A 12,228-nucleotide genomic window follows, 5' to 3' on the forward strand; every position below is an offset into this window, starting at 1 on the left:
TGAGAAGTCATTCTTCCACTCTACTCTGCGCTGATTAGGCCTCAGTTGGAGTTTTGTGTCCAGTTCTGGGCACCACATTTCAAGAAAGATGTGGAGAAATTGGAGAAGGTCCAGAGAAGAGCAAGAAGAATGATTAAAGGTCTAGCAAACATGACCTATGAAAGAAGACTGAAAGACTTTGAATTGAGCTTGTTTAGCTTGGAAAAGAGAAGATTGAGGGGGGTCTTGATAGCGGTTTTCAGATATCTAAAAGGGTGTCACAAGGAGGAGGGAGAAAAATTGTTCTTCCTGGCCTCTGAGGATAGAACAAGAAGCAATGGGCTCAAACTGCAGCAAGGGAGGTTTAGTTTGGACATTAGGAAAAAGTTCCTAATTGTCAGGGTGGTTAAGCACTAGAATAAATTGCCCAGGGAGGTTGTGGAATCTCTATCTGTGGAGATATTTAAGAGCAGGTTAGATAAATGTCTATCAGGGATGGTCTAGACAGTACTCGGTCCCTCGATGACCTCTCAAGGTCCTTTCCAGTCCTAGTATTCTATGAAATTCTATGGTAGGTACCGTTCCGATACCCTTTCATCAGGCCATAAGATAACAACCCATGAACCCTGCATTCATGACTAAAGTGAATTTGAACCCAAATAGCCAAGCTTGAGCACGTTGATCACTCTGCTGGTCCCCAAGGCAGAGTAGGTCAGTCTATGCAAGGTCTTTCCCCCCAGTCCATCAGTCAATGTCATGGTACAGCTCTTCCGCACCCTGGCTGACATAAGTAATTAATGAGGGTTGTCAACTCAATGGGCCGATTCCTGCCCTTGGATATATATATGTGCACTTGCCATGAAATCTCTCTTCTTTTCTCGCCTTCTTTTGTGGGATGTTGTGCTGACATTTTTCATGGGTTTCATACTGTATATTTCACGATGCTTTAGAGGAGGGTATTTATTACTGTATTTCAAATACGTGCCTAGTGCTGGTTATGCCCTAATGATGGAGGGGAAGTGGGAAGAGCAGGCTGGGGAGATGTTGCATGCAGTTTTCAGAAGGGCCTGCAGACTTTCGGCATCTACGTCCCCTTGAAAGTCAATGGGAGCAAGACACGCGATTCATTGCATTCATTTAGAAATATTTGAAACCGTTATCTTTTATATTAAACATTAAGGGCTCAATCCTGCCAAGGGCTGAGCTCCAACTGATTACCCATATGCTCACTGACTCCAGTTCATGATCACAGTAATTACTACAGGAGACAATGCTTAAAATTCAATAATACTTTGCATTTCTATTGGAGCCTTGAACAAAGCACCCCGAGCGTTTTACCAATGTTAATTAATTCAAGCCATTCTCGCTCCCGGGGAGGTGAGATGAATAACTAGAGCGGGTCACAGGGATTTTTCAATAAATTGTTTCTTCAACTGCAAACGCCAATTGAACAACAATGAAACTTGTAACGGGACAGGAGCTCTTTCAAAGAATATTTCTACTCTAAAATATTTCTGGAACAAAACTGGTTTGAAATGATCAAAAAATTTTGGTCACAACATTTTCTAAATGAAAAATTCCAGTTTCCTGGTTCAAAATGACTTTTCGTTTTGAAATTTAACCTAATGAGAGTAAAAAAAAATAGTCCAAATTAAAATGAAATGTTTAGAAATTACTGTGATGAAATGTGAGTGACAAAAACTGAAATTTTGGGTTGGATTCAGCTTGTAAAAACTCTTCAAGATTTCTGCTTTTCATCCCAATTTGAGAGATGACTGTTTTTTTCATTTTCTCAAACTATAATTGAAATGGGGTGGCTGCATTTCCCACCACGCTGGAATGAAAAACACGGCACGAACAGCTGCCCATCAAACATCAGACAAACTGTTTCCAGCAAGTCTTTATTATTATTATCCCTCTTTTACAGCTGGGTAAACTGAGGCACAGAGACGTTAAAGTGAATTGCCCCCATGTAAACATACGAGCTGGAGGCAGAACTGAATATAAACTGCAGCAGTTCTGCCTCTCAGCCTTACTGCTAAACAATCCTTCCTCCAAACAACTGCACTCCAATTATATGGCATAAACTGTAAACTAATGACCCAACCCCTCCCAAAATGCAAGGCAAACAGATTGACAGCAATTAATGCAGGTGCATGTAAATCGCCCTTTCTGCTGCACTAGGAACGATCAGAGCCCTTGGACTCACGGGTGCAGCCCTGCCTGTCTGCTGGCTTCATCCTCCCTGTGAGGTTAGGCTGCGATTCTTTAAAGCAGAACAGATGGAGTTAACTGTTGGTCAACGTTCATTAGTCCCAGCAAGAGCTCAAGAGCCAAATTCACCCCTGGGCAACTCCACTGAAGTCCGTGATTTTATACCAGGAAAAAGCATGACCCTCAGGGTTGGGATTACGCCCTGGAAACCATAAATCAGTAAGAAAATGAAAAGTTGTCTTGTTCCAAATAAAGACACTTCACCCTGTAATCCAGGCCACAGGTGGGGACAAAAGGACTTCAACAGAAGATATTGGTGTGCCCAGAGCATAAAGCTAAACAAACTTAATACGGTGCCATTTAATTGAACAGCGTTACTACAGCCACTGAATTAAACCTGGCAATTTAGCGTGGAGTTTCGGAGGCCCAAAATGCCATTCGAGATGCCATCCTGATAGCATGAACATGTTTTTAAACTAGGGTTGCCAAGAGATTTTTAAAAAATTCATCGCGATTAACTGCACAATAATAAGACTCTAGCTCACGCCAGGCTCCATGCTATACTGCCCCTTTGAAAGGCAGACGTGGCGTTTCAAAGCGGCAGCCCAACACAGAGCCTGGGATCAGCAGAAGTCCCCAGCTGACCCCAGGCGCTGTGCAGTGCTGCCCCTTTGAAACGCCACCATGGGGCAGCACCTGCACAGCTGATTCTGGGCTCCGCTAGTGCTGCCCCCTCGAAACGCCGTGGCAGTGTTTCAAAGGGGCAGTGCCGTGGAAACGCCTGTGATTAACATGCATTAAAAAAATTCACACGTTAATTCTGCCCTGCGTTAATCGCAGGCGTTAACACGTGTTAATTGACAGCCCTATTTTTAATTAGTGCACCCGGAATAGGTCCCCATCTGGAAATTTGTGCCCCGTCTATTAGCATGTCAATGATGTGTTGCTGCCAAATGAACCCTGTCACTACCAAAAAAAAAAAAAAATCTGCCAAGTAAGATGCGAAATGTGCATGACCTTGTGTGAAGATTTGGAATGAAATCCGGTCCCCAATGAATGAAATGGCAGAACTCCCAGTGATTCAGTGGGCCCAGATCTCACCCTCCGGGGGTGTTTGACAGCTCACGGAAGCGAGGTACTGATCGCCTGGCTAAATGACAGACAGCATCACTCTGACAGCTGGTACCAACCAGCCTCCCAGCACACCCCAGGCAGGAACCTCCATCTCCCTTCTAGTACATGGACTTTCTCATGAGCAAAGACTTCCAATATTGGCAAACTGCCCCAGACTTCAGCATCATCCTTCAAGGTCCTGAGCAATGTTCCCTCTAATTTTTTCCATCCACGTGCAGAATAAATTTTGTTCCATGCGCCAAGGTATGTGCAGATGTGCACCACCAATACACACATGCTGCTGGTTGTGGGAGGCTGTGGGCACTCGGCTAATCAACTGGGCAGCATCTGAATTGCACTTGGGTGGCTGCCCAAGTGATCAGCTTACAGGGAACACTGGTTCTGGCGCCATCCCAGAAATGCTAAGCACCTTGCAGGACTGAGCTCTTGGGGCCACGGCCCCCTGGACCTCAGTGAGCATTAGCTCAGGGCCCTTGGTGGTGAGAAAGACAAACGATAGGATGCACCCGAGGACAAAGTCTGCTCTGATTGACACCCCGCACAGCCCAAATTTGGTCCTTCAGTTGTGACGTAAGATCTCCAGCTACACCAGGCTAGCGCGTTATCAGACTGCACCACCTCGACAACTGACGAGTCACATTTCACCTGCTCTTAAAAATACACAGCTATTGCCTTGCCAGCGATGGGCGTGGTCCCAGGCTGGTTTGCACCCGGGGCCAATGGGACATGACTGGGTTACATCAATGCAGAATCTAGCCCCGTATGTTGCGCCGCAAAAATCTGCTCCTGTGATCTGAACATGGCAGTCCCGTTGAAAGGCTAATCTCATTCATGTTCTTCCCATTCAGGGTCGCCGGGGTCTCAGACAGCTCCGTTGGCCGAGGCTGGCTTAGAAGTTCTTTAGAAGCTGCTTTCCCTGCCTAAGAAAATGGGGGCTGACAGTGAAAACTTAGCCCTGAGGAACTTGCTTATCGGTCTCAACTTGCTCCTGCTGGGATCAGTCCTCAAGCCCTTCGAGTGCCGGCTCGAGGTGACAACAGAGCGGACGAGGAGGCAGGTAGTGGACGAGGAAGGCAACTTTGCCAACTACAGCCCCCCTCTCAAGGAGCAGTCCATGGTCTTCAACCATGTGTACAACATTAACGTCCCCCTGGACAGCTTCTGCGCCTCGGCGCTCGAGGCGTCCTCGGACCAGGAGGTGAGCGCGGAGGACGCCAGGATGACGGAGTACACGGAGCAAACCTCCGACACCGAGAGCCAGGTCACCTTCACCCACAGGATAAACCTCCCCAAGCAGGCTTGCAAGTGCTTCGTCTCCACGCAGGTCATGCAGGAGCTGCAGAGCAGAATTGAGATGCTGGAGAGGGAGGTGTCCGTGCTCCGGGACCAATGCAACTCCAATTGCTGCCAAGAAAATGCAGCTACAGGTAGTCACTGATGCGGTCAGAACTTGCTGGGGACCAGGGTCTCAAAAGAGGACGCGAGGTAGAGGGGGTGACGAGTAGCGAGGGAGGAAACGTTGCATTTGGGGATGGTGCCCTGACAGTACGTCTGCTCAGCACTGTCAAAATTACTCAGCCACCTATGCAGAGAGGGCCAGATGCAGGCTCTGGGAGGTGGAAAGTCCATCTGGAGTTGGGCACAAGAGCATAAGTCTCCACACTGCTGGGTAACCCAACGCCAGCCTTGCATGGCCCACAAAGCAGGTGGGACCGACTAGGGAGAGGCAGGAAATAAGCGGATTCATGGTTCCTATGGAGCCCTGGATGGAATTTAAAGCTCCCCCTCCTCTGCTAAAGCTCCTAAGGGAGAGGGGTGGCTGTTCTCCCCCTCCTAGAAAAAAAGGATTCTATGATTCTCTTGGCCTGAGAGGAAGCATTAAGGCCTAAATTTGACCTTTAGGTCTAAGCTTGAGCAGCCCTGGTGTAGCCCCAAGTAGCACAGCGACCCCAAGATACACCCGAGTCACAGTTCCTTCCTTGCTTGCTTCCTCCTTGTTCATGGCAAGGGAGTGCCGTTTCCTCCTCGTCTCTACTGACCGTGAGGTACAAGTCCCCCTGCACTGGCTCTGGGGGTCTGCTCGGCAAATGGTGGGTAGGGTCAAAAGGCCTGCTCCTTCCTCGCCCTTCCATGCCAGCTTGCTCCCTTCCTAGAACAATGCATCACAGTCTGGGTAGCCATGTTGGGAAGGGAGGTGCGGGGGATGCTTAACCCTCCTTAATCCCCAGTAGGGGCATGCAGGCCACCTCGCAACGTAGCCCTAACGCTCTGCGTTGAACTCCAGGGCCTCTTCCCCCGGTATCACCCGCACGGCGCAAGCCTTCTAACGATTTAGAAGTAAACAGGAATTGAACTGAACAGCAAGCTCAATCCAGAGGCTCCTGCCAAGATGAGCCGTTTTATTAAATCATTGCAGTTCAAGGCCTTTCGCCAGTGGCATAGTCACCACCAAAGCTGAAGCCGGGTTAAAACATAACTGCACGATGCTAGTAAGGGGATGAGGCAGCTAGACTATCTCGTACGCCCCCTGCTCCTTAGGCCAGTTCTGTAACTTTTCATGGGATTGGTAGAAAAGATATATCTATCGAAGAAATATTTCTTAAGTAGTCCTTTCACGCAATTCAGCGCTACAGGAGTCAGCAATAGATGAGTTCTCTAGCCTCTCCCTGGAAAGACTGAGTGGATATGAAAATCACAGTTAAAAAAAAAATCTGGGGATAACTTTAGCTGCCATGAAAGACAAACAAACCCTTTTATAATGAAGGCACAAAACTATCAACTGAGTGTTCCATCTGAATAATAATGCGCCAGCTTTGTGTAGCTTTCTATAAACCTTCCATTAGGGTTACTGTTTCAAAAGACAAAGTTCAGTTCATCATCTCAACAAGGCAGCTCTTCAAAGCCCAGGAAATAGCAGGTTGCTGTAATGAGATGGGTTATGAAGGGGTTTGTTGATCCAATGAATTTCAACAGAGGGAGAAACCAGAGCCGTGACAATTTTTTACATCTGAGGGAGCTTCATAAAAAGAGGGATGTTTCCGCAAAGAGTCTCTGCTTGACTCCTTAACAGTATGTGTCTGGGCCTGTGTGAATGGTGTAGCATAGAAAATAAAACCTCTAATGGGGCGTATGAGAACTCAAGGGAAGGAAATGACAAGGTACAGCAGGTATCATAGAATACTAGGACTGGAAGGGACCTCGGGAGGTCATCGAGTCCAGTCCCCTGCCCTCATGGCAGGACCAAATACGGTCTAGACCATCCCTGATAGACAGTTATCTAACCTACTCTTAAATATCTCCAGAGATGGGGATTCCACAACCTCCCTGGGCAAAGGAGGTATTCAAAGGCTTCCCCCAGGTGTAGAAAACTATTTTCCTCCTGTAGTGGGACAGACAGGAAGTGGCTACAAACAAAAAACCCCAAATTTTGCTCCCCCATGTCTTCTACTTTTTTAGCTTGTTACTTTGTAATCAGCATAACACGGGCATGTGTGTCATGCTTTTGACTTCGGAGTCAGTCCACAATTCACAAAAAGAGAGAATATGCAAACAGCATTGTTGAACCAATGGACTATAGGGCGTCCCCGCTATAAGTCACACTGGTATACATCCGTTCCGCACTAAAGTCGTTGACACTTGTAGGAACTGATGTGTTATAAGCCCTCCTATTCCCCAGTCTTAAGTCACGCAAAAAAACCCTGAATTTGTGCAAATGGAAGTCAGCCACGGGGAAAAAAATTCCCCGCTTTAAGTTGTTTTGCTATAAGTCCAAGCTTTTTGGAACAGATCAGGATGGCCTGTGCACGCATGTAATTCCATTGGCCCTCACCTTCTGCTTAGTTCCACAGCAATGTAAATTAGGAGTAACACCACTGAAGCCGACGGAGTGATAACACTAGATAAAAGGAGAATTGGGCTCATGAGAGATGTAAGCGAGAGAGATGCACTCACCATCATGGTTCGGAGAGAACACAGTAACACAGAGAAATGTGTATGGCTCAGCTCGGCATCTGGTATAAATCTGCACATGTCCAAGGCTAGTGACCCCAGTTTGCCGCACCTGAGGATCAAGCCCTATACCCTTACATCCAGACACACCTATTAACAACTGCATTAGGTAAAAAATAAAATGTAAACTCATCCGTCATTAAATCGAAGCGCTGAATAATGACTGTTAAAATCCAGTCATAAAAGTCAAGAGACAAAACATGAAAGGAATTAGTTGTCAAAAGGCCTATTTGGGTTATTTATAATGTATGCAAATGAACGTAGTAAATATTTATCATGCTGTAGAATCTCCAGTCCAATCTCAGCTACCTCAGGGTGATCCGAAGCAACTTTGTTCAATTCAGTGTTACTCTGAATTAACGCCAGTGTAAATCAGATGAGAATCGGTCACCCTCCCACGCTCCTCCAGGGCCAGGCGTTCCGCAAAGGATCCACCGCTTTCTGGCAAGCATTCAAGAATCCTCTCTCGTCGACTGACAATTTAATTTGTGTGAAATCTGAAGGCAAATCCGAACACCACCCCTGCTGTGTGCCGAGCCTAAATGGTCCTGTCACCATTTGTAACCAAACACACTTGGCTGCGTCTAGATTGGCATGATTTTCCGGAAATGCTTTTAATGGAAAAGTTTTCTGTTAAAAGCATTTTCGGAACAGAGCATCTCGACTGGCACGGACACTTTTCCGCAAAAACATTTTTTGCGGAAAAGCGTCCGTGCCAATCTAGACGCGCTTTTCCACAAAAAAGCCCCAATCACCATTTTCGCCATCGGGGCTTTTTTGCGGAAAACAAATCTGAGCTGTCTACACTGGCCCTTTTGCTCAAAAGCTTTGCAAAAGATACCCAGAAGATAACAGTCTACTACAGCCATCAGGCACTCCATTAGCACACGTTATAGAGGTCTTTGCTATGGACCGGGAGGTCTGAACTCGGCTGATGACCCACAGTGGTGGTGGGTATGGTCCCATATTATAGAATTTCTGGAGGATTCTTTTTTCCAGTTGTTTCCCCCCCTCCCCCAACAAATTAGGACATTACATCTAAAAAGCGACATCAAGCAATCTACAATTGCAAAGCCAAACATTAAGCAATGCCCGAATTAAAATTGCCCCTGCATCCGACATTCAGTCCCCAGGGCATGATGCTACATGACATGAACGGCCTACTGGTTTCCCCCCCACGGGACCCTTCCCGTTGAGGATGTTGAACGCAGGGGGCAACCAGGCAATTTAAGAAGGGTGGGGTAAGATGGAAGAAAGCATTTGCTTTGCCCTAATCCCAATGGCCCGTAGGGAATGGTAATCGTGTGATTCGCTACAGGGCTAGGCAGGAGCTATGTAACCGTACACTCACCACTGGCCACCCCCATAGTCTCTCCGCTCGCTACTCCGCCCCCTCCCCGGGTCTACTCCTGATGTTCTCCAACCCCCCGAGCAACTTCAAACAAATACACCAGTGCAGGGTTGGGGCCTTAAATTCCAGGGTGTCTCGGCCCCGCAGGTCTGCACATGGTTCAGAGAGGCCATAAAAACCTCTGGAAACAGCTTCTCCCCCCCCCCCCCCCCCCCGCCCGCCCACGTCCACACCCAACATCACCGTTTTAACGTCCGTTATCCCATGGCCTTCCACAGCTAGTAGCTCTCGCCCTGGCCCGCAGCATGTGCCACATCAAAACCCTTTCAACTGAGCCTGGACGGAGCTGGGAATGTTCCAAATAACCCTCCGTGGAGACTGTGTGAAGTGTATCCTGCCCCTGCCACAGATGGACCTGTTATGCATGTCAGAAAAACCACGGCAGAGTGTGGGGGCAAGTCGGACGCCTGGCACTTGCCCAGGACTGGGAGAGCGGAGGCGCATTGCACGTTAACAGCAAAGCGTCCTGGCCGATGGAGACAACGCCTCCATGTTGAGAATTGGGAGGAGGCACAACTTAAAGGTTCTAGGGGGTGTGCGGCGGGGTTGGTGGCCTGGCTTCTAAACCCTGGCAGCAAGGGGGAGGGTATGCGGCCCAGTGTGCCCCCCCATGTGTCACTGCTGCTGGCCCGGGAATGTTACTCAGTGTAATCAAGCTCCTACTCCTCTGAACGTAGAAGCCCCCCTCAAATCCCACAGAAAACTACAGCGCTACAGGAAGAAGATCACATGGTGTCTGCAGCAGCTGTGAGGAGTCCTTTCTCCCTGCCACACCGCCCTGCTGATAGCGGATAGGGATGGGAACGGGTAACCGGTTACCCCTTTTGACTCACCCTTACTAGGTGAGGCTTACCGGGTACGGATTAATGGGTGCCCAGGAGCAGCCCCCCATCCGTGGCCTGCCACAGGTGAGGGCTGCTGGGCCAGGGATCCTGCTTAGTTGGTTAACTGATTAATTGGGATTTTCCACCCCTAAGAGCTGACCTGTTGCTCTCGCTCATTCCAGGGCAGCTAGATTTCGTCCCCCACTGCAGCGGGCATGGAAACTTTAGCCTGGAGTCCTGCGGCTGCATCTGCAACGAAGGCTGGGGAGGAAAAAACTGCTCCGAGCCCCACTGCCCGCTGGGCTGTTCCAGCCGGGGCATCTGCGTCGAAGGCCAGTGCATCTGTGACGACGACTACGGCGGGGACGACTGCTCGGAGCTCCGCTGCCCGACGGACTGCAGCTCCCGAGGCCTCTGCGTGGACGGGGAGTGCGTCTGCGAAGAGGGCTACGCCGGGGAGGACTGCAGTGAGCTGAGGTGCCCCGACGACTGCTCGGGGAAGGGGAGATGCGCCAACGGCACCTGCGTCTGCCAGGAGGGCTACGTGGGGGAAGGCTGCGCTCAGCTGAGGTGCATGAATGCCTGCAGCGGACGCGGGTTCTGCCAGGAGGGGCTGTGCGCTTGTGAGGAAGGTTACCAGGGACAGGACTGCTCAGCAGGTAGGAGGGCTGCTGGGGCAAGGGGAGGCCCTGCTCTCAGCCGGCTTGGGAAGCGAGGGCCTCAGGGGCATATCGAGCTGGGTTGGCTTGGCAGGAACACACCGCACTGCAGCTGTGCTCTGCTCCCTGCGGCCCCCGGAGATGCAAAGCACAAGTGAGAGCAGCCCTGGGGTTGCTCTGCCTTACCTCAGGCCACTGCCCAAGCCTAGTATATGGGCACAGCACAGCCTCCCCCCGGTCCGTGCCCCGACAACAGGAACAGGAACTCGGGGCCTGAGACTGGTGTGGGCCCGTGGCATGCGGACGGGGCTAGAGCAAAGCGGGAGGGGCGATTTCTGCAGAGCGATTCGTCTGGGGTAGGAAACAGAAAATACCATCCTGCGCCAACTCAGCCAGGCTCCCTCCTTTACCGGGGGGACATAGGCCCCAGCATCGTGCTCTGCCTGCCTGCTCGGGGCCCTTCTGACACCAGTGGGGGGACCGAGCGCTCACGTGGGCACCCTCTGCCGGGATCACTGTGCAAGCCACAGCTGTTTCTCGGCAACTCCCCCCACCCAGTAAGGCCAAGGGCAAGCTGCTCCTTCGTGGGCTCTTCCCAGCTCCTTGGAGGCAACCTCCCCTGGGCCTTTTCCAGAGTGCACAGTCCCAGGCAGCCAGGGTGCTCAGCCGGCGAGTGCCCCCGGGACCTGCCAAGATACTCACAGCGTGACCCTTTCGGCCCTGCTAAAACTGTGTCGGTCACAGGGCAGCACGGAGGTTTCCCTGTAGGTGAACCTGGCCACTCACAGAGCCTGGTCGTCTCAGCTGGCTCTCTGCAACCCCTCTCTCTACATCAGGGCTGGGCAAAATACAGCCCACGGGCCGGATCCGGCCTGCCAAACCCGCTGTGGGGCCATTTGTCTTTCAACAGCTGCAAGCCCAGAGGGAGGAGGGAGAGACTTTGCGTGCGGCCCCTGCCCACAAGCCCAAGGTCACCACGATCCCATTGCCCCTGCACCCCAATCCCTTGCCCCAGGTCATCACTGCCTCCTTCACCCAAACTCCCTCCCAGGCCCCACCCCACTTCCTGCATCTCCATACCCCAAGCTCCCTCCCTCTGAGCAACACACAACACTGCTCCTTTTTAGGACGGGCACTGCAGTGCTGGCCAGACAACCAACCACTTCTCCAGATTCCATGTGTCCTTCTGACCCTCACCGTTGTACTGCGCTCTGCCCAGCCTCTGCGTGGTCACCAGTCCCCTCCACCTTGGTCTTGCTTCTGCCCTGTCTGCTCTCCTGCATCTGCGTTCCCGGCAGCTGCCGTTACCCACCCAATGCCCCCTTTCCCTTGGCCTCTTCCCAGCTGCAAATCAACAAAAAAAAGGCTGCACAACATGATCAGGTTGGACAGGAAGCAAAAAAAAGAGGTGAGAGCCATTATGTGAACACCGGTCCATGTCCCAATGCCCCTCTACAGCTGCCTTCGGTGGAAAACTTTACAAGGGGCTTTCAGGATGCAGCTGAGAATTATTTTCAGAAGCTTTATGCAGACTTAAAGGTGGCACATTTCCCTCTCAGTCACATATGGCTTCTTTATTTTTCTTGTTTATTTCACAGAAGGCAATTAAAAGCCAAAAATAATGAGTGGGGAAGGTGTGCTAATAGCAGATGACATCAAAAAAGCTCAGCTGTGGAATGCCTGTGTTGCTAGATCCCCAAAAATAATTAACATTAGCCACAAGAAGGAAGAAACACAAGCCAAAACAGGGAGAGAACAGGTTAAAATATTTCAAGTTAAATGTGTTCAAATTGGCAGCGCCTGATAAAATTCATCCTACAGTGCTAAAGGCACCAGCTAAAGCAATTTCGGAATCGTTAGTGATTATCTTTAAGAACTAATGGAGGATAGGTGAGCTACCAGAGGACTGTCTTTTAAAGGGGGAACAAAGAGGACCCAGGAATTATAGCCCAATCAGCCTAACGTGAATATGTGGAAAGAGACAGGAACAAGTTATCAA

General features: G+C 50.1%; 1 protein-coding gene and 1 long non-coding RNA gene across 4 annotated transcripts in view; one reads left to right on the plus strand and one right to left on the minus strand.

Annotated features, from left to right (window-relative positions):
• TNR (tenascin R) overlaps positions 1 to 12,228 on the plus strand; it is a 242,698-nt gene that overhangs the window by 179,539 nt on the left and 50,931 nt on the right. For 2 of the 3 annotated variants that reach the window (XM_075936914.1, XM_075936915.1), the window contains 2 exons: positions 4,176 to 4,754; positions 9,753 to 10,229. In XM_075936914.1, the coding sequence (XP_075793029.1) occupies positions 4,256 to 4,754; positions 9,753 to 10,229 (976 nt within the window). In that variant the 5' untranslated portion in view covers positions 4,176 to 4,255. Of the gene's footprint in view, positions 1 to 4,164; positions 4,755 to 9,752; positions 10,230 to 12,228 lie in introns of those variants that run through there. The other variant, XM_075936916.1, reaches the window with a different exon arrangement.
• LOC142830623 (uncharacterized) overlaps positions 1 to 12,228 on the minus strand; it is a 146,560-nt gene that overhangs the window by 52,769 nt on the left and 81,563 nt on the right. The window lies entirely within an intron of this gene.

The sequence above is a fragment of the Pelodiscus sinensis genome, chromosome 9, assembly GCF_049634645.1.
Source record: "Pelodiscus sinensis isolate JC-2024 chromosome 9, ASM4963464v1, whole genome shotgun sequence".
In the NCBI taxonomy this organism is placed as follows: Eukaryota; Metazoa; Chordata; order Testudines; family Trionychidae; genus Pelodiscus; species Pelodiscus sinensis.